Raw genomic sequence first — 27064 nt, 5'->3', positions numbered from 1 at the left:
TCATTTCTGGATTCGCAATCTTGAGAACCTAACCCTGAGCCCTGGTACTATCTTGCAATTTGGAAATCCTGCCCAAGTGGACAGATGAATTTCACTAGCTCCCACTGCTATTTCGACTCTCTTGAGCATTAAGTGCCTAAGACAACAGGGACACCAGTAAGTAATACATGTAATCTACCTTGACCTTCAAAGGTAGACTCTAATTGCCCTCTTTCTTTTCTCACTCTCCATACCTGGTCCCCTTGATCCTTTTACTCTTTCCTGTCCCACCCCAGCACCTACGAGCCTCCAGGGTTCTAGCTCCAGGCCAGTTGGGCCCCGACATTTTCCCCCTGAGGCCTCTGCATGGTTAGAGGGGGTCCTGAGGACTCTCACTCCTTCACAGCAAACCTTTCCACAGACAAATAAAATTTCCCCCAAGAAAAAGATCATGAAAACTTCAAATACAAAGAGAAGCTGGAAGAATGATACAGTAAGCACTCATCTCCTCACCACCTAGGTTCTACAACTGTTAACATTTCTCTGTATTTGCTCTATCCCCATACCACTCATCTGTCCCATCCATCAATGAATCCATTCTACTTCTGAGGCTATTCAAAGTAAGTTACAAATATCAGGACACTCCACCCAACTCCTAAACACTTTGGCAACTAGACTTATCAACTAGACTCAACCTGTTCAGGGTTTTTTCTAAAGCCTTTTCTACCCTTCACTCTTGCTATCAAAAATAGTTCATGGGGTGCCTGGGTGTCTCCGTCAGTTAAGCACCAGACTCCTGATTTCGGCTCAAGTCATGATCTCAGGATCCTGAGATCGAGCCCCACCCTATGTCGGATTCCACACCAAGCGTGGAACCTGCTTAAGATTTTCTCTCTCTCCGTCTCTCTGCCCCTCCCCTCAACCCTGGCTTTCTCTCTAGCTCTAAGAAAAATTAAATAATAAAAAAATTAAGGGTTCAACCCTTATTGCATGTTTAGTGTTTTGGTTTTTTTAATCATATACTGTGTGCTCCTTTCAGTAGCATATGTACTAAAACTAACACGATAAAGATTAGCATAGCCCTTGCACAAGGACCACATGCAAATTTGTGAAGTGTTCCATGTATTAAAAAAAAATTACATACTGTGATAATACCCTACATCCATTAGGATGGCTACTATGAGAAAAATACAAAATAAGAAGTGTTAAGGGGATGGGGCCCCTGGTGTAGTGTTGATAGAAAGGTACAGCAACTGGGGTGCCTGGGTGGCTCAGTGGGTTGAGCATCTGCCTTCAGCTCAGGTCATGATCCCGGGGTCCTGGGATCGAGTCCCACATGGGGCTCCCTGCTCAGTGGGGAGCCTGCTTCTCCCCCTTTAACACCCCCTGCTTATATTCCCTCTCTCACTGTGTGTGTGTATGTGTGTGTGTGTGTGTGTGTGTGTGTGTGTGTGTGTGTCTCTCTCTCTCTCTCTCCCTTTCTCTCTCTGCGTCGGATGAATGAATGAAATCTTTTTAAAAAAAGGAATGTAGATGGGCGCCTAGGTGGCTCAGTGGGTTGAGCCGCTGCCTTCAGCTCGGGTCATGATCTCAGAGTCCTGGGATCGAGTCCCGCATAGGGCTCTCTGCTCAGCAGGGAGCCTGCTTCCATCTCTCTCTCTGCCTGCCTCTCCATCTACTTGTGATTTCTCTCTGTCAAATAAATAAATAAAATCTTTAAAAAAAAAAAAAAGGAATGTAGAGCAACCACTGTGGAAAACTAATTAGCAATAGAAATACTGTATGATCCAACAATTCCACTTCCGGGTATGTACCCAAAAGAATTGAAGCAGAGTGAAAAAGATATCTGTACACCCATGTTGATAGCAGCGTTGGTCACAATGGCTAAAACGTGAAAGCAATCCCAGCATCCAGTGGATAAAGAAAATGTGGGCTATACATACAGTGGACATACATTATTCATACATTATACATACATTATCCTTAAAAGGAAGGAAATTCTGACACGTGCTGCAACCTGGATGAACCTCGAGGACGTTATGCTAAATTAAATAAGCTAAACACAAAGACAAATTCTGTGTGAGTCTACTGGTATGGGACACTTGGAGTAGTCAAATTCATACAGGAAGCAAGTGGAATAGCAGTTGCCAGGGGCTGGAGGGAATGGGGAGTTACTGTTCAAATGGGAAAAGTTTTAGTTTTGTAAGATGAAGAACTCTGAAGATGGGTGGTTGCACAACACGAATGTCCTTAACACCACTGAACTGTACATGTAAAAATGGTTACAATGGTACATTTTGCTGTGTTTTTTCACTGCATTAAAAAGTGGGAAAATCGCTTATGAAAAGTTTTGAAATGAATTTTGACAAAGACATATAACAGGGTAACCCAACACCTATGACGAAAGAACATTTCCGTCTCCTAGAAAGTTCCTTCGAGTGCTCCCACTTTTTTAAAAAAAGATTTTAGGGGCACCTGGGTGGCTCTGTGGGTTAAAGCCTCTGCCTTCGCCTCGGGTCATGGTCTCAGGGTCCTGGGATTGAGCCCCGAATCGGGCTTCTTTGTTCCGCAGGGAGCCTGCTTTCCCCTCTCTCTCTCTGCCTGCCTCTCTGCCTACTTGTGATCTCTGTCTGTCAAATGAATAAATAAAATCTTTATTTAAAAAAATAAATAAATAAATAGAATAATTAAAAACCGATTTTAAAAATCAGATTTTAAAAACAGATGCATTTGAGGCGCCTGGGTAGCGTCTCACTTTTTTTTTTTAAGATTTTATTTATTTATTTGAGAGGAGAGAGGGAGAAGGTGTGAGCACACAAAAGGGAGAGGTGGAAGGAGAGGGACAAGCAGGCTCATAGCTAAGCAGGGAGCTCCCTAGGGGGCTTGATCCCAAGACCATGAGATTATGACCTGAACTGAAGGCAGACGTTTTAGAACTGAGCCACACAGGCCCCCTTAAGCATCTGACTCTTAATTTCAGCTCAGGTCTTGATGTCAGGGTCCCGAGTTCAGACCCTGTGTTGGGCTCCACTCTGGAACCTACTTAAGGAAAAAAACCCAGATGTGTTTTCCCTGTTCTAGAACTTTATAAAATTGGAATCATCAGTATATATTCTTCTGGATAAAACTTCCTTTACTCAGCATGTGTTTTTTTTTTAAGACTTTTTATTTATTTGACAGAGAGACAGCAAGAGAGGGAACATGAGTGGGGGAGTGTGGGAGGGAGAAGCAGGCTTCCCACCAAGCAGAGAGGAGGGAGCCCAATGGGGGGCTCCATTCCAGGACCCCCACCAGGATCAGGACTTGAGCAGAAGGCAGATGCTTAACGACTGAGCCACCCAGGTCCCCTCCTCAGCATGATTCTGAGATTTGTCCATATCGTGTATGGGCATGTTCATCCATGTACAGCAGTAGTGTGTTCTTTCACACAACTAAGTCGTTTTCAACATATGTATACACCACAGTTCTCCTGTTGGTGGACACTTGGACTGTTCCAAGTTTTTGGTTATTACAAATGAAGTTGTTATAAATATCCATGTACAAGTGTTTTTGAAAATATGTGTTTTCATTTCTTTTGGTTAAATGCCTAGAAGAGGAATTACTATATCTTAAGATGATGTCATTCTTGATGTGGCTGGATTTAGGTTCACGATTCTATTTGTTTTCTCTTTGTCCTGAATGTTTTTTGTTCCTTTATCCCTCCTTTCCCGTTTCTTTGGATTTAATTATCTTTTATAATTCCATTTTCACTTCTCCGTTGGCTTTTTTTTTTATACCTTCTTTTCTTTTAATTTTCTTTATTTATTTGAGAGAGAGAGAGCAGGAGGAGAGGGGAGAGGGAGAAGCACACTTCCCGATGAGCAGGGAGCCCAATGCAGAACTCAATCCTAGGACCCTGGGATCATGACCTGAACCAAAGGCAGACACTTAACAGACTGAGCCACCCAGGTGCCCCCTCCATTGACTTTTTAACTGTATTTTGTAACTTTTCTTGGTAATTGAAGTGAAATTTACATCACATAAAGTTAATCCACTTAAATGTTCAATTCAGGGATGCCTGGGTAGCTCAGTCAGTTAAAGCAGCTGCCTTCCGCTCCAGTCATGATCCCAGGGTCCAGGCTTCAAGTCCTGCATTGGGCTCCTTGCTAGTTGGGGAGCCTGCTTCTTTCTCTGCCTCTGCCTGCCACTCTGCCTGCTTGTGCTCTCTCTCTGACAAATAAATAAATAAAATCTTAAAAATAAATAAATAAATGAATGAATGAACGAATAAATGTTCGATTCAGTGCCTTCACAATGTTGTACAACCAGGACTTCTATCCAGTTCTAAAACATCTCCATCTTCCCAAAATAAAACTCCATACCCAGAGGCAGTCACTCCCTATTCTCCCCTTCCTCAGCACCTGGCCACCACCAGTCTGCATGGTCTCTCTGGATTTGCCTACGGTGAACATTCCATATAAACAGAATCATTCAGTATGTGGCCCTTTGTGTTCAGCTGCTTTCAATTAGCATAATGTTTTCCAGGATCATCCACATGGAATCGTGTATTCATTTGTTTCTAAGACAGAGCAGTATTTCCATTGTATGGATACACCATATTTTGTTTATCTAGTCCTCTCCCCCCCCCCAAATTTGGATTGTTTTTACCTTTTGGCTATTGTGAATAACGCTGCACACGGCTTTATTTTCCAGTGCTTGCTCTATTACAGCCATTCACAAGTATTTTGGTTTCAGGAGCCTTTATACTCCTAACAAGTACAGAAGATCCCCAAAGACCTTTTATGGGGGAGAGATAGAGATATACAGATATATGATATGAAACTGAAAAATTTTTTAAATATTTGAATATGTTCATGTTAACATGAACAAGATGTTTTTATGAAAAATATATATTTTTAAAATATTTTTTAAAAGACTTCACAGAGAGGCACTGTTTTATGTTTTTGGAAATCTCTTTAAGGTCTGGCTTAATAGAAGACAGTTGGAGACTCATAATAACTTCTGCATTCAATCGGTTGTGACAGGCTGTTTTGGTTGGCATACAGGAAGTAGAATGCAGCTTATAAACATACATGTTGGCAAAATAAGGCTCTCACAGTGCTCCTGAATGGGTTTCCAGGAACCCCCAAAGTCTCTGTATCACACTTAAAGAATTGTGGCTCTAAGGATTTCAGTATATACTCTTAACTTTTCAGAGTCCACCTAGGGTGAATATTATTCTGCTCCTTGTAAAATGTAAGAACTTTGCAACTGTATTGTGCCACTAGCAAGCCCATTCTTTATGTTATAACCACATATATGACATATATATTACATAACATAAAATATATACTACATTACATAACATATATATTGTATGACATATTACTGGAGCAATAAATGGAAAGCTACAATTACAAAATTATTTTGCTTTAAATGGTTAAATGCTTTTTAAATAAACTGAAGAAAAAAGCTAGGCTTTTATATTTATCCATAGTTATCAATCCCAGTGTTCTTCCTTCACCTAAAGACTCAAATTCCCATCAGGGAGTAAACCCCTTCAGCCTGAAGAATTTCCCTGTGGTGCAGTCCAATAATAATAAGCTCTCTTTGTTTTTATCTGAAATTGTATTTTGTATTTGTTCTTCAAAGATAATATACTATCTCTTTAACATAACTTTTAAATGTTACAAACGAAGAGTCTCTTGCCCCTTTTCTCCACCTTAAGAAACAAAGCTTCCAGGGATGCCTGGGGGCTCAGTTGGTTAGTCACCTGCCTTCTACTAAGGTCAAGATCCCAGGGTTCTAGAATCGAGTCTCACTTGGGGGGGGGGGGTCCCTGCTCAGCAAGGAGCCTGCTTCTCCCTCTCCCTCTGCCTCTCCCCCTGCATGTGTGTGTGCTCTCTTTCTCTCTCTCTCTCTCTCTCTCTCAAATAAATAGGATCTTTAAACAACAACAACAACAACAAAAACCCCAAAGCTTCCAAAGGAAGAAGAGAGGGAGGAGTCACATATCATATATACCATGCTCTTGTTTAAGGTTTGTGTTTCAAAATTGGGAAGACGACACCAACTAAAGCTATTGGTTGAGATGAGAGCCTGTATGCACGGGGTTTAGAACTCGAATACTGAACAAAATATAGGCTTTGAGCCAGTTCCCTGCAAACACCCTTACTTGTGCCTGCCCTCCTCCCTCCATCACACTCAGATGGCAGAACCCCACTCCTAATTATGCCCCTAATTATGATCCGTCTGCTCTGTGCTTACACTTGAACAGCTAAGCATAGATGGAGAAAATCCCACTTGTTGGCCAGTCTCAGTTTAAATCCAGGGCCTCAAATCTTTCTCTTTTTTTTTTTAAGATTTATTTATTTGTGAGAGAGAGCAGGCGCTCATGAGTGTGTCTGAGTGGCGGCAGGGGAAGAGGGAGAGAATCCTGGAGCAGACTTCCCTGCTGAGTGTGGAGCCCAACGCCGTGTTCAATCCCAGGACCCTGAAATCATGACCTGATCCAAAACCAAGAGCCGGAAGCAGCTAGTTGAGACACCCAGGCACCCCCAAGTCTTTCTGTTTTCATTAGAGTATAATTGACATAGGACATTGTGTTAGTTTCAGGTACACAACATAATGATTCCAATATTTGTATACACTGAGATATTCATACACATGATCACCACAATAAATCTAGTCACCATCTGTTACTCCACAGAGTCACAGAAAAAGTTATTTTTACCTCAGATCTTAAATGAGCAGCCAACGCTGTCAGCTGATCTACTACACTTGCCTAAATCTCCTTCAAGGAGCTTTTCAAGGCGGGGTACCTGGGTGGCTCAGTCGGTTAAGTGTCTGTCTTGGGCTCAGGTCATGATCTTGGGGTCCTGGGATGGAGTCCTGCACCTAGAGCCCCACATCTGACCCTTCCCTTCTCTGCCTTCAACCCCTGCTCGTGTGTGCTGTCTCTCTCAGTAAATAAAATCTTAAAAAAAAAAAAAAAAAAGAATCAAATGCACTCTTTTTTTAAAGGAGCTTTTCAAAGCAGCAATTTCATCTCTTCACCTCACTACCTGTTCACTAAGGAAGGTTTCCCAGCCCTGCCTCCACCAACCTACTAGCAAGGGTTTCCAGACCTCCTTCCCTTACAACAACAGAAGGAGTATCACAGCTCCTGACTGTGACCTAGCTCTCCCCTTTGTACTGAAGTTTTCAATCTCTTCATATACTTGAAAACTTTGCCGCTGCAGTAGTCCCCGCATTCTCTGGCTTTATCAGTTTCTTCTCTGGTCTGGATCATACCTACCCACATACAAGCAACCCTTAATGTGGCTGTTCTTACAAAGACACATGGTCTCTTGGGCCCACAGCCCCTTCCAGCCTCTACTATCTGTTTTTCCTGCTTCTCTTCCCTGTCAATTCCCTCCAGAGCTGCCTAGATTTCCTGGGCCGGCCTTCTCACCACCTTGGCCTTTGCTTCCCACCAGCCCACTGAAACTTCTCCCATCTCGCTCAGTCCACTGTTCAGGTCACCCCTCTCATCTTGCCCAGCCATCAGTGGCATTTGACACAACTGGCCACTCCCTCCTTCTCCAACATCATCTCCTCCTCTTGAGGCTTTGGTGTGACCATTCTCTTTCTAGTTTTCCTCCTGACCCCCAGGGTCTTCTCAGGCTTCCCTGCAGGACTCTCCCCTTCTGGTTTCTCAGGATGCAGCTGCAGATCATGATCCCAGGATCCTGGGATTGAGCCCCACATCTGGCTCCCTGCTCAGTGGGGAGCCTACTTCTCCCTCTTCCCCTCTTCCCCTGCCGCTTCCCCTGCTTGTGCACACACTCTCGCTGTCAATTAAATAAATAAAATCTAAAAAAAACACAAACAAACAAAAAAACCTGAATACGTCCAAAAAAACCTCTTATTTTCCCTCCCACAGACCTGCTCCTTCTGCAAGCTTCCCCATACCATTGGATGGTACCACTATGCACTTGGTTCCTCGCATCATAAGTTTGGAAGTGAGTCTCTTCCCTTCTTCCCTGTATCCATCCATTAGCATACATAGCTGTCTCCACATATAGCTGGAATCCAAGCTCTTCTTGTCTCTGCTGCTTCAGTCTTGTCCAGCACCTCTCTCCTGATCATCAACCTCCTAATAGGCATCCCTGCTTCCCCCTCCTGCCCTCACAGTCCATCTGCTCGCAGTGGAAAGATATTTCAAAAGCATAAATCAGATCATGTCACTCCTGTGCTTAAATGCTTCTAATGGAGGGGTGTCTGGGTGGCTCAGTTGCTTAAGCATCTGGCTCTTGATTTCAGCTCAGGTCATGATCTCAGGGCGAGAAGGAGTCCTTCTACATTAACTGTACCACTGATGAAAAAAATAAGATTAGAGGAAGCATCTCTTTTTAGAAAGATTCCAACTAATAAATGAAAAAGAGATGACAGAGTGTGAATGTCACCATGTTCAGTGAATAAACAGATACAGGCATCCTGTACATGTTGCTGTGAAGATCACAGATAGATAACCGGACCTCTGGTGAAAGAGTATACCATGTAGGGTCTCGCCAAAGGGATCCAAATCCGTGTCTGATTACCATTCTGGATCCACAAGCTAATTCGATTGAAATAAGAGGGGGCAGAAGAACATGTTAAGTGAGCTGAACATTGAATATGCAGCCAGCAAAAACAGACTGCGAAAAATCCTACACACTATAAGAAAAAAGGAGAAGATTAGGAGGGAATCCACAGATAAAAAGACTGAAAATGCATTTCAAGTAAGCTTTTAAAATATATCTAAGGATCTGATAAGGGTGATAAAACTATAAAGGTACCCCAAATTGTGATTACTGTGCAAGACAGGGGAGCAGTTACCTTTGGAAAGAGGAAGGTGGTTGGGTAGGGGGAGTCCAAGGAGGGCTCCTAGGGTTGTTGCAAAGTTCTATTTTGCGATCTGGTTGGGGATAAAAAGATGTTTGCCTTCTAATAATTAAGCTATACATTTGGTTCAGTCGACTTTTCTACATCTGTGTTTTATTACGTGATTTAGAAAAAGTATATATTATAAAGAAAAACCACCTCTAACACGGCATCCCTGAGGGGTTAGGCTTTTTTTCCCAAAGGCATCCCTAAGGGGTTAGGCTTTTTTTCCCAAAGGGCCAGATAGAAAATATTTTAGATTTTCCTGGCCAAGAGGCAATTCGAGGACAGGTAGGTACTTATAACCATTTAAAATGTAATTATTTTAAAAATGCGTAAGGATAAACGCGAGTATTGCAACACTGAGGGTCCACAATTCGCTGAATTCCGGATCTCAGGAGGCTCTCATCCGTGGAGCCCCATCACCCGCGACCCCATGTCCTCGCTCGGTTCCGCTGGCGTCAGCTCCTCTCCCCTGCTCGCCACCGCTCCTCTAGACCTCCTTATCTCTTAGCAACAGGAAGATGCAGACGCCACCCTCGCCTGGACCCGAGCTGGAGCGGGTGAGAGGAAGCACGCATGCGCAAGAGGAGCTCCTAGCTCCACCCACTCGCTCAGGGAGAAAGGGGAGAGCCCAGGAACACCCAAGCCCTAAGACCCCGCGCCAAGCAAAAGTTTGTGTCCCGATTCTTCCCACGAGTTTTCTGTCACAGTCACTCAAGGTGTGGTCTAGTAGGCTAGGAACAGCAACAGCATCACCTAGGAGCCTGCTAGATATATAGAATTTCGAGCTTACCCAGACCTACTGAATCAGTGTCCGCATTTTAAACAAGATCCCAGAAAATCCCTATGCATACTAAAGTTTGACAAGCATTGCTTTCACAATCCAAATAAGGCAAAGCCATAATAAGTAAATAAAACTAGGAATACCTCTTATAGATTGAACTTTTAACCTCGACACTGAAAGACAGCTTTTATGATGAGGAAGTTCCCAAAGCTGAGTTCCCTATGCTCAGTAAGGGTAAAAATTCCCTTGTGTCTCCTCTGACCATCAGTCCAGGACAAAATGCATCACTGACCTCAGGTTCCTGCTCTCAAAGCCAATAAGGAAATCAGGAAGGACCATTTCCATTCCCAGATTAAGGGTGTCGCTTCTCATGAATAAGGTGAAAAGAGAAGGCTCAAAGAATGGGCATCTTGGACCTGCCAAGATAAGTTAAGTCAAACAACACAGGGGCAATCTCAGACCCAGGGAGAGCAGCACCCAAACCCAGCTGAACAGCTAGCTTCCAGGAAACAGATTCAGTTTGCATTTTAAACCCCAAAATGAAATTCTTTTAAGATATTTATTTATCTATTTATTTATTTATTTATTTATTTGAGAGAGAGAGCACGCGCATAAAAGCAGGGGGAGGGACAAAGGGAGGGATAGAGCAGACTCCCCTCTGAGCAGAGAGCCTGACTTGGGGCTCAAGATCATGGCGTGAATCGAAGGCAGACGCTTAATAACTGAGCCACCCAGGCACTCCCCCGCCCCCAAAAATGAAAGTTTTACAAATACTAAGAAAGATGATACGTACTACTGAGAGAAGTTCCCAGGTCAGTAACTTCCCAGTCTGGTGAGTTCTCTCCATGGGTATCTATCCTGAGAAACTGCAGGCCTTAAGCTTCACTTCCTCATCCGAGGACAGTGGCAAATCAGAACAGATACATCGCAATCCTAAAAGAACCACTTGGCTTCCCTGGGGAAAAAAGGAACTGACTTAGCAGAGAATACCACATTTAAAGAAAAGAAAATAATCATTTTTTAATGGCAGGGACAAAATAATAAGATGGAGGGAAAACTCTTCTTTAAACAGAGAACAACTCAAACAAATGCATTTCTAAAAATCCACAATACACGCTTTAACTTGGACGAAACTTGGAAACATTATGCTAAGTAAACCAGGTACAAAGGGCCATATATTGTGTTATTCCATTTATATGACATGTTCAGAATAGGCAAATCAACAGAGACAAAAAGTAGATTAGAATTGCCTATGGCTGAGAGGGCTGGAGCGATTGGTCTACTGGTAAAGGGTATGAGGTCTCTTCTGGGGTGATGAAAGTGATTATGGTAACAGATAAGGACTCTATGAACCTACTGAAAGTCACTGAATTGTACACATTAAATGGGTGACTTGGAGGGTATGTGAATTATATATATATTTTTAAAGATTTTATTTATTTATTTGACAGACAGAGATCACAAGTAGGCAGAGAGGCAGGCAGAGAGAGAGAGAGAGAGAGAGAGAGAGAGGGAAGCAGGCTTCCTGTGGAGTAGGGAGCCTGATGCGGGGCTCGATCCCAGGACCCTGAGATCATGACCCGAGCCGAAGGCAGCAGCCCAAACCACTGAGCCACCCAGGCGCCCCGTGAATTATATTTCAATAAAGCTGTTTGGGAAAAAAAAATCCATGGCTCCATACTAGGTCCATGTTAGTCTAAAAACACAGAGTTTCTGGAGCATGTAGGTGGCTGTTGGTTAAGTGTCCAACACTTGGTTTTGGCTAGGGTCATGATCTCAGGCTCATGAGAATAAGCCCCCAGTCAGGCTCTGCGGTCAGCATGGAGTCAGCTAAAGATTCTTTCCCCCTCCCTCCCACTCTCCCTCTGCTTCTCCCCTCACCTTGCTTATGCTCTCTCTTTAAAATAAATAAATAAAATCTTTAAAAACACGGAGTTCCTGGGGCACCTGGGTGGCTCAGTGGGTTAAAGCCCCTGCCTTCAGCTCAGGTCATGATCTCAGGGTCCTTGGATCCAGCCCCACATCAGGCTCTCTGCTGCGGAGAGCCTGCTTCCTCCTCTCTCTCTGCCTGCCTCTCTGCCTACTTGTGATCTCTGTCTGTCAAATAAATAAATAAATAAAAACAAAAAGAACCATGGAGTTCCTACTATAATACAAAAAGTTTCTAGGAAAAAAATCTGAAAAAGAAAGAAAGTTGACATCAGAGGCCCCAGCTAGATTTCTCGAGCAAAACACTCCCATCTCAGTTTGGGGAAGAATTTCACAGTCTTGTCTCAAGATCATCAATCTCACAGAAATCCCCATCTGGCTTTGGGTTCCTGTTCCAAAAACATTGGAAAAGCCAAAACAGGCGAAACGCACTTTCAAAACAACTCTTTTAATTTACGTGGGCAAGGGAAGAAACAGAGGATCACGGGATCGATGCTATGTGCTCTGTCAGAATACAAAGCTGACAATTCACTATTGCTATAGAAACTCAAGTCCAAAAAAGACTAAACATTTCCCAAGGAAACCATGTTTCAAAAGTCCCTAAACAACATAACTCATAAAGAATGACCAAAAGAGCCCACAGGGATGACTGAAACCTTGTAGGTGAACACACTGATTTCAGCTCTGCTGTCCCTCTTGAGCTTCAATCTTGGCAATGTCTCTTCTTAACCTGCTTAATTTCCTAAACCCAGAGCAGAGGTTATCATGAGATGCCCCATGAGGACTCCGGCTGTACCCACAAGGGCCTGTGTTGGCATCATGGTCAGGTCTGTTACCATAGAGATAAAGACAGAAGCAGGAGGTGGATCTCTCTTACCCTAATGCAAAGCACACAAAACCCTAGGGCTTTGGGAAGCTGAGAGAGAGAGAAATCCCTGAAGCTGTTGGTCAATAGCTTCATCTTGCTCTGACAACCTGGATTCTCTCTAATCTCCAGGCAAATTAAAAGACTAAACATTATGTAATTAATAATGGAGCAGATGCTGTTTGGCTTCAGTCCCCCCTAGACTCCTATTCCAAAGGGTCTGCTTCTGTCCCTTAGAACAAAATGGTCATTTCCAATGCCAAGAACAAAGGGCATCGGCAAGTGTCTAGAACAGTGCCTGGCACATAGTTTGTAATCGATATATATTTTAAGTATATATATATTTATTTACTTAGGAGAGAGAGAGTGATCAAGTGAGTGAGAGAGAGAGAGAAGGAGCAGGGGGAGGAAGAGGGAAAAGCACACTCCCGCCAAGCACAAAGCCCTACACGGGACTCAATCCCTGGATCCCCAGATCATCACCTGAGCGGAAGGCAGACACTTGACCCACTGAGCCATCCAGGTGCCTTACTGAATGCTTCTTTTTTTTTATTTTTTAATTTTTTTTTCTTTAAGATTTTATTTATTTATTTGACAGACGAGGTCACAAATAGGCAAGAAGCAGGCAGGGAGAGAGGAGGAAGCAGGCTCTCCGCGGAGCAGAGAGCCCCATGTGGGGCTCGATCCCAGGACCCTGGGATCATGACCTGAGCCGAAAGCAGAGGCTTTAACCCACTGAGCCACCCAGGTGCCCCCTTTTTTAAATTTTTTAAAAAAGATTTTATTTATTTACTTGACAGACAGAGATCACAAGTAGGCAGAGAGGCAGGCAGAGAGAGAGGGGGAAGCAGGCTCCCTGCTGAGCAGAGAGCCCGATGCGGTCTCGATCCTAGGACCCCCAGATCATGACCTGAGCAGAAGGCAGAGGCTTAACCCACTGAGCCACCCAGGCGCCCCTACTGAATGCTTCTTGAATGAATGCTGGTATTACCTCTCTTGACACTCTGCCTTCTTCCCTCGGCCCAGAAACACAAACATACACACGCGCAGACACATGAAGTTGAATCCATGTCTGCTCACTTCAACTCCAACTGTAACCTTGCAAAATTAATAAACGTAGCAATTACTACTACAATATAGATTTCTGGAGAGCAAGAATTTTTGTTAAAGTTGTTACTAATATACCTTAAGGGCCTAAAACAATGCCTAGCACTAGTAGGCTCTAAGCGAATATTTGTTTAATGACGAATGAATTAAGGGCCTACCAGGTGTCAGGCAGCTGTGCTAGCTAAACCTAATCCCGCTTAAGTCCCCTTCCCAATCACTCTACCTGGGCAGTAGGGGCTGCCTTGAGTCCTCCTACCGCCAGGGACCGCTGTAAAAACCGCGCGGCTTCCTTTCCAAGTCACCGTCCATATATATATACACACAGACGGTGCCCTTTGACCCCGTGAAGTCACTGCCCCAAGTTAAGATGGCGGTATCGATGGCAGCCGCCGCCGGGCGACTGAGGCGGGCCATTCGAAGGTCGCCCCTATGGGTGAGCCCCAGCCGTCAGCCGCTCTCATCCGAGCCCCCTCCAGCCCAGGCCACGGCCGTACGGGACGCCTTCCTGAACTTCTTTCGGGACCGCCATGGCCACCGCCTGGTGCCGTCCGCTTCCGTACGGCCCCGTGGCGACCCCAGTTTGCTTTTCGTCAATGCCGGCATGAACCAGGTGGGGGCTGAGCTTATTGGGGGCGGAGTTTGTAATTTCCCACCCTACCCAACCCTCCCCGGGAGAAAGGCGCCGCGGGATTGGGCGAAAGAAGAGAGGGGCGGAGCTCATGTCTTCTGGGGAAGGGGGGCAGTTCGTGATTGGGCTAAGTGGTTGGGGACACGAGTTTGGGCTTGGGGAAGGCTCCACTTGGAAACTTCAGGGTTTGGGTTGAGTTTTAGGTCCAAGAATGCAGGATGTGTGGGACGCCTGGGTCGCTCAGTGGGTTAAGCCTCTGCCTTCAGCTCGGGTCATGATCTCGGGTTCTGGGGATCGAGCCCCGCATCGGACTCTCTGCTCAGCGGGGAGCTTGCTCCCTCTCTCTCTGCCTGCCTCTCTGCCTACTTGTGATCTCTCTCAGTTAGGAAAAAAAAAAAAATGGTGGGTGTGGACTTTTATGGGGGCAGACTGGTGGGGGAAGTCTGGCTTCATTTATTCATGCTTTAAATAAAGATAACTAATAATTAGTATTGCTAGACTGTGTTCTCTAAGCTTTTGACTTTGAGCACCATTTACCCTCTGAATTTGTCTTCATCTGTAAAATGGGCGAGGAAGGCTGTTAAATGCTGGCTTGTGAGACCTGCCCTGTGGTCTTGGTTTCATACCCTGAGGTTATTGGGTGTGGTTTGGAAAAGCTGAAATGGAGGATGAAGCCATTCAGTGCCCTGTTACCAGCCCTCTTTTGCCTTGCCTAGTTTACTAGCAGGGTCTCTGTTTCCTGATTTATCTACCCTTTGTCTATTCCATACACACTGGAGATGGGTGCCTCCAGGCTCCCAGATTGCCCCGTTGGCCAAGACCACACTGCACTCTGAGGGATACAGTAAGAGTCTGAATACCCCACTCCCCACCTCTCCTTTCTGCTACGGAATGAGAACTGAGATCTTCATGTGTTTCCAGTTCAAGCCAATCTTCCTGGGCACTGTGAATCCACGAAGCGAGATGGCAGGTTTCCGACGTGTGGCAAACAGCCAGAAGTGTGTGAGGGCCGGAGGACGCCACAGCGACTTGGAGGATGTGGGCCGAGACCTTTCCCATCATACCTTCTTCGAGATGCTCGGCAATTGGGCTTTTGGGGGTGAATATTTTAAAGTGAGTCTCCAGGAAGCCCTGGATTTAAGAAAGGGTCAGTAGTCAACCAAGAAGAGGCTGGAGATTAGTCCTGTCTCCATTCTTAGTGTCTGCTTAGACAGGACTCATACTGGACGCAGAGGCGAAGTGCTAGGTGAACATGTATGGTAGGAATGTGTTTCACTTCTGTATTGGATTATAAGCTCTTTGAGGGCCAGGACTGTGCTTCTTGCCTAATGGCTAATCAGTAATTGTATGAATAAATGGTCAGGCAGAAATACTAAAATGCAGGAGTTAGAAATCAGCCCAGCTTAGGGTAGAAAGACAATTTCATGAAAAGGATGGGACTTGAAAGAAAGGATTTAGAGGAGGAAATGAGCTTCCTGGGCAGGGGGGAAAAAAGAAATTCAAACAGAAATGGTCCAGGTTTGTTCTGGAAACAAGGTGGGCAGTGGAATTTTGTCTTAAGCTGAGGGCTGAAACTCATGTGGCTTGATTGGCACTTCACTGGGGCCCTCTTCTCACCATGTTCCTCCTCCCACCCCATGTGGGTTTCCCCTGCAGGAGGAGGCTTGCAGCATGGCCTGGGAGCTGCTGACTCAGGTCTATGGGATCCCTGAGGACAGGCTCTGGGTCTCCTACTTTGGTGGTGACCCCAAGGCAGGGTTGGACCCAGACCTGGAGAGCAGGGACATCTGGCTCAGCTTAGGGTAAGTTTGCCTCTGCCCATTATGTCCACTTCTGGAGGGCAAGAGGACTGGCAAATAGTATCAGCATCAGTCCTCAGAATCTCAGCGAATCCTAGGAGACTGGAGTCAGCCCTATTCGTCCTCTCGCTGAGCTTAATGGAGAGGCTTTCATGGCCGAGAGGGTTCTGGCTCTCAGGTTTATCTGTCTCCCTACCACTCACTTGGCTTTCTTCTCAGGGTACCTGCCAGCCATGTGCTTTCCTTTGGACCCCAAGAGAACTTCTGGGAGATGGGGGACACTGGCCCTTGTGGACCGTGTACCGAGATCCACTATGACCTCGCTGGTAGAGTGGGAGCCCCCCAGCTGGTGGAGCTTTGGAATCTGGTCTTCATTCAACACAACAGGTAATAGGGGCTGAAGCAGGAGGGAAATCCCTGGCCAGAAGTGGAAAAGGTAGCAGTCAGGAGACTTTGATCCATTTCTTACAAGAAAACCCAAACATTTAAATGGTGTTTACTGTGTGCCAGGCACATTTCTAAGTACTTTTCAGATAATAAGTGATTTAACCCTAGTCTGTGCTCATAACAGTTTATTTATTTACTTAGTGGGGGAGCACAAAGGAGCAGGGGGCAGTTAAGAAAGAGAGAGAGAATCCCAAGCAGCCTCCTCAGCACAGAACCCAATGCAGGGCCTGATCCCATGACCCCGAGATCATGACCCATGCCAAAGTCAAGAGTCAGATGCCCAACCAACTATGCTCATAATGGTTATACTAGTCACTGCTGCTTTTAGTCCTCAGCTTTTTTATCACATGCTGAAGCTGAGCTTCATGATCTATTAAGATTTTCTTTTAGCCTTGACCTGTCTCCTTCTCAAGGCAAAGAATTCTATCCCAGAAAGGGGACATGTGGATTCAGGCAAGGGCCCGAGCAGGGGTGTGAGTGGAGATCACCCTTTACAAGAAAGTACATATAGGAACTAAGGCCATCACTGTCTGCCTTTGGTGGAGAGGGATAGAAACTGCCTTCTGGTTCCTCCCACTGTCAGCCCCCTCTCATTCCTCCCCTGCACGGGCATCTGCCTCACCGCTGTAATCCTGTGTGGGGCCTCACCTTGCATACCCTTCCCTGGCCAGAGAGGCAGATGGAAGCCTGCAGCCCCTGCCCCAGCGGCACGTGGACACAGGAATGGGCCTGGAAAGGCTGGTGGCCGTGCTGCAAGGCACACGCTCCACCTACGACACTGACCTCTTTTCCCCACTGCTCAAGGCCATACACCAGGTGAGCCTGCCTCTTCCATTCCAGCTTTGGCTTTCCATCTTTATTAAGAACTCTTCATAAACAATGACCGATCAAGGATACCAGAGTCAAAAATGAGGTTGGGGTTCATGTTTATTAACTGATATTACCCCTAACTCCTTCCTTCATTTATTCAAAAAATATGTGTTGAGTGCCTCCTGTGGGCGAAGTCCTTTGTGTTTGGTATGGCAGAACAGCAGTGAACAGAAAAGAGATCACGGAGATTACATTGTAGCCTAAGAGATAAATAATAAGTAAATGTATTTAAGAACAAGATGGCAGATTTAAACAAGAATGCAGATTGTAACCTGGCAGTAAACATGGGTGAGAGTAAGTAGGAGGGGGTTGGGTCCAGAGGGCTCTTACACCAAGTGTTTGGGGAAGGCTCACCAAGGACATGATCTCTGAGCTGGAACCTGAAAGAGGAAGAGCCAGCCACAGGAAGCTCATTTCAGGTAGAGGGGACAGCAGGTACCAAGGCCCTGAGGCAAGAAAGGAACACAAAAGTGGCCAGCTAACTAAAGAAGAATCACGTGGGATATAGCTGGAGAATGTGTCCCTGAGATTTCACTGTCTAACAAACCACCTACCACTTTGTAGTTTAAAGTAACAACCAGTTAGTTGATGTATAAGCCTGTGGGCTAGCAAGATTGGCTGGGCTTTGTCGGGTCATTTGGTTTTCTTGAGTTCATTCACACATCTGTAGTCAGCTGCGAGGCAGTTCTACTTCTGAGGATCGGTTGGCTGGCTGGCTGGCTGACTGTTTGGGGCAACACGGGGGACCAAGCTGTGTCAAGCAGCAGGCTAGCTGGGGCTTGTTCACGTCACATCACAGCTCAGCAAGGTTTTAAGAAAAGCAGGCGCACACGAGGACTCTTGAGGCCTAGCCTCAGAGCAGTGTGAGCTGCACCTCATTCTGTTGGCCGAAGCAAGTCACCAGGCTAGCCCAGGTTCAAGGAATAGAGAAATAGATTCTGTCCCTGGATGGGAAGCAGCTGTGGTCACACTGTAAAGTGGCACGCACATGGAAAAGGAAAGGATTGTGGCCCTTTTTGCAGACAATCTACCGTACAAAGAAAGGCTGGAGTCAAACCTTGTGGGGCCTTGAAGTCCAAAGTGGGGCTTTTATTCTAAGTGTGGTGAGAAGTGTTCTGAGGTGGGGCAGGCCACTCTTGTTGCCCTGGGGAGGGTGGGCTGGAGGGAGACCTGAGATGACACTAAGAAGCCAACTGGGAGGCTAGTTCATCATCCAGAGAAGAGACAGTAAGGCAGGGGTTAGGCTGGTAGCTGTGGAAGTGGAGAAGAGTAATTGATTTGAAAGATCTCACAGATGTAGGAGCAAAAGGCCCCAGTGATGGGTGGGATGGGATGGGATGGGGAAATAAAAGTCAAGGCCTGCTCCTGAGTTTTTGAGTGGAGTAGCGTGGTAAGTGGCAGGACTGTTCGTGGGGGTGGGGGTGGGGGGCAGGAGGGAAGTGCCACCAAGACACAGATTTGGAGCTCTAGGTGTGGAGCTGGATGGACCAGGCATCTGATTCCGAGCACTTCCATGTAGGCACAGCTTACAACTGACACCCTCCCTCCCTGCTCCCCACAGAGGTTGGAGGAGTAGGTGTGGGCCATGGAGAGCGCCTGAGCTCAGGCAGGCCAGATTTAGATCTCAGATCTGCTCCAGTGCAATGCGATATGATGCATGGCCTTGTGGCATTCAGCTAGCTCCTCTAAGCCTCTGTTTCCTCTTTTTAAAAAGAGGTCAGTAATACCAGAGCAGCATGTTTTGGATATTAGACAACGCGTCATTCAAGCACCCACCCATTCTGATAGCAGAAATTCCGTACGTGATCACAGCCATGATCATTGTTAGTGCTGAATGTGGCCCCGGCGGGACAGGGAGCAGCTCCCTTTCATGTTGGAAGCTTCTCTGTGTTCCAGATGTGATTGGCTTTACAGGGTAGGGCAGATGCTCTGGTGCTGATGAAGAGTACCCCACCTGGGCCACGTTAGGCAGGGCCAGCAGCCACATCTCCTTGTCTCCCACTTGCCAGGGTTGCGGGGCACCCCCTTACTTGGGCCGGGTAGGAGCAGCTGATGAGGGGCGCACAGACATGGCATACCGTGTGGTGGCTGACCACATCCGCACACTCAGTATCTGCATCGCTGATGGCGTCTACCCTGGAATGTCAGGCGCCCCGTGAGTCTGGAAGGGCTGCAGGGAGAGGCGTGTGCTGCTGGGGGATTGCAGGGGAGAGGAGGGAAGGAGATGGCAGGAGGAGTGGGGGAAGGGTGAGGGCTCCAAATGGAGAGCATACACTCTGGACCTTGCCCTCCCCACTCTCCATAGTGCTGACCAAGGGAGGCTGGGGGTTCATAGCTGGCCTCTGAACCCCTCTAGGCTGGTTCTCCGTCGGATCCTCCGTCGAGCTGTGCGCTTCTCTACAGAGGTGTTGCGAGCACCACCTGGCCTCCTCAGCAGCCTGGTGCCCATCGTGGTGGAGACACTGGTGAGGGCAGAGCTTACCCTTCTGAGCCTCCCTGGGTACTCAGGAAGCTTGCAGCTGAGCCCAGACAGTGCCCCCAGCCTAGGCTCCCTACCCTAAGTGTCCAGCCCAGGTCCTATGGGGCTGAGAAAACTGGGATTGCATACAAGAAGTAGGGAGCCCTCAGGAGGTCTCCTTGCCCGGGCAGCTGAGCCTTTGAGTTTGGGATCCCCTTCCTCCTGTATTCCCTATTTGGCTCCATTCCCCATCCTTCGATCTGAGCTGAGGTCCCCAGGCAGGTGTCCTCAGGGAGGCCCAGGGTGGGGAGGTACAGAGTGGGTCAGTTGCCTTTCACACCTTCTCAACCCTCCACCTCCCTCAGGGGGACGCTTATCCAGAATTACAGAAGAACTCAGCCCAGGTACTGGCTTCAGATGGGGAGGCAGGGGCCAGCAAGACGGGGTGGAGAGTGGCTCTCCTTCAGAGGAGGTCTAACTCTAGTCCCTCCCTGCCCTGGTTCAGATAGCCAGCCTGATATCAGAGGACGAGGCCGCCTTCCTGGCCTCCCTGCAACGGGGTCGACGGATCATTGACCGGACCCTGAGGCGCCTGGGGCCTGCTAAACTGTTCCCTGGTGAGTGAGGTGCCTGGCCAAGGTGTGACAGCCTCACGCAGGCGAGCCAGGGCAGGCAGAAAAGGGAGCTCTGGCAGGCCTGTGCCTAGCATCCACACCCACATTGCCCCATGCCCCTTTCCCTACACTGTCTCCCAACACCCAGACCTCTCTGTTGCCAGACACCACCCTGATTCTCTCCACTTCCCCACTGCCCAGCTGGTCCTGCCTCCAGTCCCTGCTTCCCAAGGCTGGCTTCTTGCCTGGAATGAGCTTCCCATGTCCTCTGAAATGACAGATGACAAAGGAGTACCCTGGGTTACCCTCAGCTCTGGCCTAACCCTTCTCCTGGACCTAGTGGGGTAGGCAGGAGACACTTGTGCTTGGCACCTGGTAGCTTCTGTGTGCTTAGAAAGCCCTGGCCCTTACTGCTCCCTCATTCCTTTCCCTTTGGGCTATCTTGACCCTTGCCCCCCCACCCCAACACCCTTTGTCTTCCTTCCTCAAAGCTGAAGTGGCCTGGTCCTTATCGCTGTCTGGGAACCTGGGGCTCCCCCTGGACCTGTTAGAGTTGATGCTGGAGGAGAAAGGTGTCCAGCTGGACTCGGCTGGGCTAGCCCGACTGGCCCAGGAGGATGCCCAGGTACAGGCTGGGGAACACCGTCCCAGGGTTCTTTGGGGACAACCTGATCCCCGGCCCTGAGTTCCTGGGGGAGGAACTCTTAAGGACAACAGGAGGCTGAGGTGGGGTCTGACCCCTCATCTCTGAATGACCCATAGCCTGGCGAGAATCCAAGTGCAATGGGCTGACCAGGAGCAGAAGGGGAGAGACCAGCATAGTGGCCTAGAGTGGGGACCTCTAAGGGCAGCAGTGGGTGAGGGGTGGGAGGGAGGCCTGGTCCTGGGACCCTGCGTGAAGGCCCGTTCACTGACCAGCCCAGGGTCTAGCAGCCAGCCAAGCCCTAGCGGCTTACTGCAAGGGGCTGCAGGGTCCACACAGCCATGTGTGGCAGGGACAGGGCTTCAGGGAGGCTTCCCATGGCACCATCCACGTGCCCCTTCCAAACGCATCTGCCCATCCCGCAGCACCGGTCACAGCAGGCCGAACCCGTTCAGGAGCAGGGACTGCAGCTGAGTGTCCATGCACTGGGGGAGCTGCAGCGCCGAGGGGTGCCTCCAACGGATGACAGTCCCAAGTACAACTACTCCCTGCGACCCAGCGGGGGTTATGGTGAGAGTCTGGACGGATCCTGGTGGCCACAGGTGTACCTGGAGGTGACTGGGGAAGGAGGGCTGTGACAGGAAGGAGGGTGGCCATGGTTGCTCCCCGGCCCTGCACATTCCTGGGATAGCCCCCAGGGGTCGCTGTCACACACGAAAGGGGCCCGTTCTCTCTAGCCACGTGCCTGTTGGCTTCAAGTAAGGCACAGACCCACATCCCAGGTCCCATACCATGGCCTAGCACCGATAATGGTTCTTCTCCGTGGCAGAGTTCAGCACCTGTGAGGCCCAGGTGCTCCAGCTGTATACAGAGGATGGGACTGCCGTGGCCTCCGTGGGGAAGGGCCAGCGCTTTGGCCTCCTCTTGGACAAAACCAACTTCTACGCCGAACAGGGGGGTCAGGCTTCAGACCGAGGCTACCTAACGCGAGTGGACCAGGAGGTGAGAGACACACACACACACACGAGTGAATTTCTGCCCCCGGCAGGCCCAAGCTGGGAAGGGAACCAAGGGGAGGGAAAAGCTACAAGCTGCCACTCTAGAGCCATGGCCCCTGCCCTTCCTCAGGATGTGCTGTTCCCAGTGGCCCGGGCCCAGGTCTGTGGAGGCTTCATCCTACATGAGGCTGTGGCCCCTGAGGACCTGAAGGTGGGGGACCAGGTGCAGCTCCACGTGGATGAGGTAAGAACCCCACCACTGATACTTGGGATATCCTGCTGCCTGTCAACTCTCCCCACGCCCCAGCATCCTAGGTGACCAAAGTGTTTCAGGCCTGGCGTCTAGGCTGCATGAAGAAGCACACGGCCACCCACCTGCTCAGCTGGGCGCTGCGGCAGGCCCTGGGCCCTGGCACGGAGCAGCGAGGTTCCCATCTCAATCCCGAGCGCCTGCGCTTTGACGTGGCCACACAGGTGAGCGGGTGCAGAAGGGCTTCAGGTGATGCAGCAGGCTTACAGGGAGGTAGTCAGGTGGGGGGTGGGGGTGTTGGGGGTTCAGCCAGCCCAAGGACCTGGGCCTCCCATGGCTCAGTCACCGTGAGGCTGTGGGGGAGCATCTTGCCCTTAGTCCTGGTGCACCAGGGAGGGGGCCGGCCAGACGGTGTCCAGAACCTTCCTTTCACCTCCAGCCACCCAGCTTCCTTGTTCCTGCTGTCACCCAAGACCTTCTTGCTCCAACCGAGCTGCCCTCCCTCCCCTGTCCCCCTCCCTCCTTGCACATCAGGCTCCGTCCTTGCCCCCGCACCCCCTCTCCCCGCATTCCTGGGTTTCTCTTCTGTTGGGCTGCCCCTTGTTGGGTGCTCCCTCGGTAGAGAAGAGCATGTTCGATTCTTCATTAACTTTTAGTGCCTAGTGAAAGGCCTTTAGTTCCCAGCAGGCCCTACTCCCAGGTAGCTTTCTGAGGAAAAGAACTGCCTGCTCCTTGAAGGCTGAGTGAGCTCCGCTCTGGGCTAGCCACTGTTTCAGCAGCAGAGGGTAGTCAGCCAGCTGACTGCTTCTTGCCGTGTCAGTTACTGGCGTGGAGCTGACTTCCTCTCAGTCTGTCCGTTTTCCTTCCACCCCACCAGGCTCCACTGACCTCACAGCAGCTCCGGGCAGTGGAGGGCACTGTGCGAGACGCTGTGGCACAGGACAAGCCAGTGTACGTGGAGGACGTGGCCCTGGCACGCACTGCCCATGTCCCTGGCCTACGGTGTCTGGATGAGGTGAGCTGCCCGCCCCCCACCACTGAAGATCACCTGCCCCCTACGTCCCCACACACAGGCTGGGTAACAGACTTGTTCCCTCCCACCCTCAGGTGTACCCAGATCCTGTGCGGGTGGTGTCAGTGGGGGTGCCTGTAGCCCATGCACTGGACCCGGGCTCCCGAGCTGCACTGCAGACCTCTGTGGAGCTGTGCTGTGGGACGTGAGTCACTGCTGCCTGCCTGCCTGCTTGCCCTCACCTGAGGCCCCAGGTCCTCACCCTTCTCTGGTCTCTGGAGCCACAAGCCACTGGTTTGGAGCTGAGGCTGCTCTTTCCTGTGCCACCGTCCCCACCGACTTCCTTCTCTGTCCCCCTGGCCGCAGGCACCTGTTGCGCACAGGGGCTATCGGGGACCTGGTCATTGTTGGGGAGCGTCAGCTCACCAGGGGCACCACCCGCCTGCTGGCCGTCACCGGGGAGCAGGCCCAGCAGGTTAGCATGCCAGCAGGGCCCGGGAGGCTGCTGGATGGGGGGTTGGGGGCAGAGGGGGCCCATGCAGCTGACACTCTCAGGCTGGGGGATGCCGATGCAGAAGCAGGGTTTGGACCTGTATGCGGATAGGGCAGGGCCAGCTGCTTGCAGCTGCTGTGATTGGCCAGTGCTTTGAGTGGTCCTGATGGTTACATATTTCTAATTTGGCCCACTGGCAGTGGGTTGAGCCCCTATCCTGGTGAGGCAAGAGTAAGCCAAGCAGTCCTGAACATTCTGTTCCATCCCTATAGGCCCGAGAGGTGGGCCAGAATCTGGCCCAGGAGGTTGAAGCGGCCACAGAGCGGCTGAGTCAGGGCAGCAAGGATGTGGTGGCGGCTCAGAGACTCTCCAAGGACATGGGACGACTTACCGATGTGAGGGTCACCCCCACCATAGACCTGCTCCCCACCCTCTCCTGGCCCTCTTCCCTTCTCCATGGTTCCCCCCCGCCCCATTCTCCCCCTGCCCCAACTCCAAGTCTGTGGCTCAGGGAAGGGCCCTGCTGATGGGCTTCTGGCTGTAGGCCGTGGACCTGGCCATGATGCCCCAGTGGCAGCGTCGGGAGCTTCAGGCCACGCTGAAGGGGCTGCAGCGGCGCGCCAACACGGCTGTTCGGAAGCTGGAGCTGGGGCAGGTAAGAAGAGGTTCAGCTGACACACTCTGCAATGGTCAGAGCTGCACACCGAGAAGCCTCTTGGCCTGACATGGGGGGCAGAATGGGCAGCTCCTCCCTCTCCCGCCCACTGGGCACCATCACCAAGCCATCCTGCCACATCTCTCTGCCAAACTGTGCCTCTCCTTCAACTCCCGAGTCTGGCTCAGACTCTCCCTCCAGGAAGCAGACTGACTTGATTAAGCCATTCAGCCCTCATTGCTCCTTGACTATAGATCTGCCTTCTTCCCGCCCCCTTTCATCCATCTGGGCTCCAGCCTTAGCCCTTGACCTTCAGTAGCATATTTGTGAGGGTCTGGAGCTCTGGTGAAAGGACAGAGATGGGGGGAGGGAAGGACACAGAGCCCCTTGCACCTCTGTTCAAAGCCGAAGACCATTGCTGGGGGCAGGAATTTCTGGACTGGGGCTCACTGTGGAAGATGGGGCCTGTTACCTTCCCGCCTAATGCCATCCTTCCTGCCCCCTCCCCCAGGCTGCACAGAAAACCCAGGAGCTGCTGCAGCGGCACTCACAGGGGCCCCTGATTGTGGACACAGTTGCCGCCGAGTCCCTCTCAGTGAGTGCTGGGGGTGGGGGTGGCCCCAGGGTTCAGAAGAGGGAGGAGAGTCCCTGGTGGGAGGTAGCTGGGAATCCAGAGAGCAGTGGGCTCACCATCTCCCTCCTTTGTCCAGGTGCTGGTAAAGGTGGTGCGGCAGCTGTGTGAGCGGGTGCCCGGCACCTCTGTGTTCCTCCTCAGCCCCCAACAGCTGGGGCATGTGCTATGTGCCTGTCAGGTGGCCCAGGTGAGAGATGGAGGAGAGGAACCTCCCCCACCCCCAACCCTTCCTGGTCCAGCCCTATGGTTCCCCACCTTTGATTCCTCCGAGGCAGGGTAGAAGGGATGTATGGGGACACCCCAGGACGGGCATAGGGCCATCTCTTAGCCCTAACCACACCTCCTGACCAGAGAAGGCACCATGAGCTCCCCTAATTACCGCCCTGCTCCAGGCCACACATCCCTTGCAAACAAATTAGCAGACATTCATTAACCTCCACCCACGTCCCCAAACCCCACCATCTCCTTACCTGATTCCCCTGCCATGCGCCCAGCTAATCACCATGATGCCAGTCTTGAGGGAGATGGAGTGATGGTGGTGGGCAGGGGTGCCCTGCATCACTGTCCCTTCTGCATCTGTCCCCAGAGTGCCACGCCAGCCTTCACAGCAGAGGCCTGGGCCCTGGCAGTATGCAGCCACATGGGGGGCAAGGCCTGGGGCTCTCAGGTGGCGGCCCGGGGTGCTGGAACCACCACTGACCTGGAAGCTGTCCTCAGTACCGCACGAGCCTATGCCCTGGACCGGCTCCGACCCAGCTCACCCACAGACTTACATAGACTACACAGACAGCAGACAGGCCCAGGCCAGGAGCTCTGAAGGAGTTGGCAGGACCTCCCTGGAGACTGAAGCAAAGGACTAAAGGCTGGAGGCCAAGCAGCTAAGCCCAGGAGGGCCACCTGGGGCCAGGCCCTGGGCAGACACAAGGAGATGGGGCTGTGGAAGGCAGAGTGGACCCAAAGATACACCCCTCTCTCATTGGTTGAATGTGGAGCCACGACTGTCTTGGCTGTAGTTGCTATTAGGAAGTATTTTCACCAAGGGGCACCTGGGTGGCTCGGCCAGTTAAGCATCTCCCTTCAGCTCACGTCATGATCCTAGGGTCCTGGGATCCAACCCCGCATTAGGCTCCCTGCTCAGTCAGGAATCTGCTTCTCCCTCTCCCTCTGCCTTTCTCCCTTGTGCTCTCTTTCTCTCTGTGTCAAATAAATAAATAAAATCTTTTTATCTACTTATTTATTTGTTTATTTCACCGAAGCTAAGAAGCCCCAGAAGGTCTTTTGCTTATAAACAAGAGCAGTTTTCCCCACCCAGCATCCACAACGGAGCCATCCTCGTCGCCCCTGCTGCTCAAAGGGCTTTCCATGCCAGCCTGTTCTGGGCACCCACGAGGGTCTCCCTGGCCATGGAGACCCAGGCCTGCCCTATGAAAGTCACAACAGCAGGGCAAATCCTCTCTGGTGCCACTTGTTTCATTAACAGCGACTTCCCATTTTCATGAAGGGCCTGCCGATAAAATGAGCAACAGGTATTGGTCAGTTGCTGAGAATGTGGTGAGAACCAAAGGCCTAAAACTTGCTGCACTTGTAGAAGCTTGCTGCTAGTGGGGAAATACACAATGAAGAGAAGGAAGCAGGTGTAAGGCAGCGATGAGGTCTGCAGAGAAAGTGGGACAGGGATCAGGAGGGTGGGTGAGGGTGGGTGACTTTGTTGTTTCACCGGGAGGTGCCATCTGAGGGGAGGGTGTGAGCCACAAGGGTATCTGAGGGAGGAGTGCCCCAGGCTGAGGGCACAGTGCAGAGGCCCTGCGGGGGAGGTGAGCAGGCACAGGGAGTGGTGGCAGGTGGTGGGGGGTCTGGAGAGCAGAGGGGTCAGAGGCATGTGACCCTTAAAGACAAGTTGCACAGCACCTGCCCCAACCCCAAGCTGAAGCCGACAGAATGAATGTGCTCAGCACCCAGCCAGACTCGGAGCTCCAACTCTGTTCCCAGATCTCTGTTGCTAGAGGAGGGAAA

General features: G+C 49.9%; 2 protein-coding genes across 3 annotated transcripts in view; one reads left to right on the top strand and one right to left on the bottom strand.

Moving 5' to 3' along the window:
- Window positions 1-10815, bottom strand: part of SPATS1 (spermatogenesis associated serine rich 1) — a 50342-nt gene extending 39527 nt beyond the window's left edge. Inside the window, exon 1 of the mRNA XM_082733200.1 lies at window positions 10443-10815. Coding sequence (XP_082589326.1) covers window positions 10443-10496 — 54 coding nt within the window. The 5' untranslated portion in view covers window positions 10497-10815. The remainder of the gene's footprint in view (window positions 1-10442) is intronic.
- A 3059-nt stretch (window positions 10816-13874) lies between these two features.
- AARS2 (alanyl-tRNA synthetase 2, mitochondrial) lies at window positions 13875-26280 on the top strand. 2 transcript variants are annotated; one of them, XM_082733188.1, is made up of 22 exons: window positions 13875-14160; window positions 15100-15291; window positions 15835-15980; window positions 16197-16364; window positions 17096-17240; window positions 19304-19449; window positions 19651-19759; window positions 20118-20156; window positions 20258-20369; window positions 20858-20991; window positions 21435-21579; window positions 21839-22011; window positions 22138-22251; window positions 22341-22481; window positions 23135-23272; window positions 23365-23474; window positions 23636-23744; window positions 24035-24157; window positions 24307-24417; window positions 24929-25012; window positions 25128-25238; window positions 25638-26280. In XM_082733188.1, the coding sequence occupies exons 1-22, from the start codon at window positions 13918-13920 to the stop codon at window positions 25866-25868; spliced, it is 3024 nt and encodes a 1007-aa protein (XP_082589314.1). In that variant the 5' UTR covers window positions 13875-13917; the 3' UTR covers window positions 25869-26280. The 2 variants fall into 2 exon arrangements, with proteins under 2 accessions (XP_082589314.1, XP_082589315.1); XM_082733189.1 differs by lacking the exon at window positions 20118-20156.
- Window positions 26281-27064: the final 784 nt, after the last annotated feature.

Source organism: Mustela nivalis (assembly GCF_964662115.1).
Source record: "Mustela nivalis genome assembly, chromosome: 5".
Taxonomy (NCBI): Eukaryota; Metazoa; Chordata; class Mammalia; order Carnivora; family Mustelidae; genus Mustela; species Mustela nivalis.
This window is presented reverse-complemented; position numbering and strand designations above follow the sequence as displayed.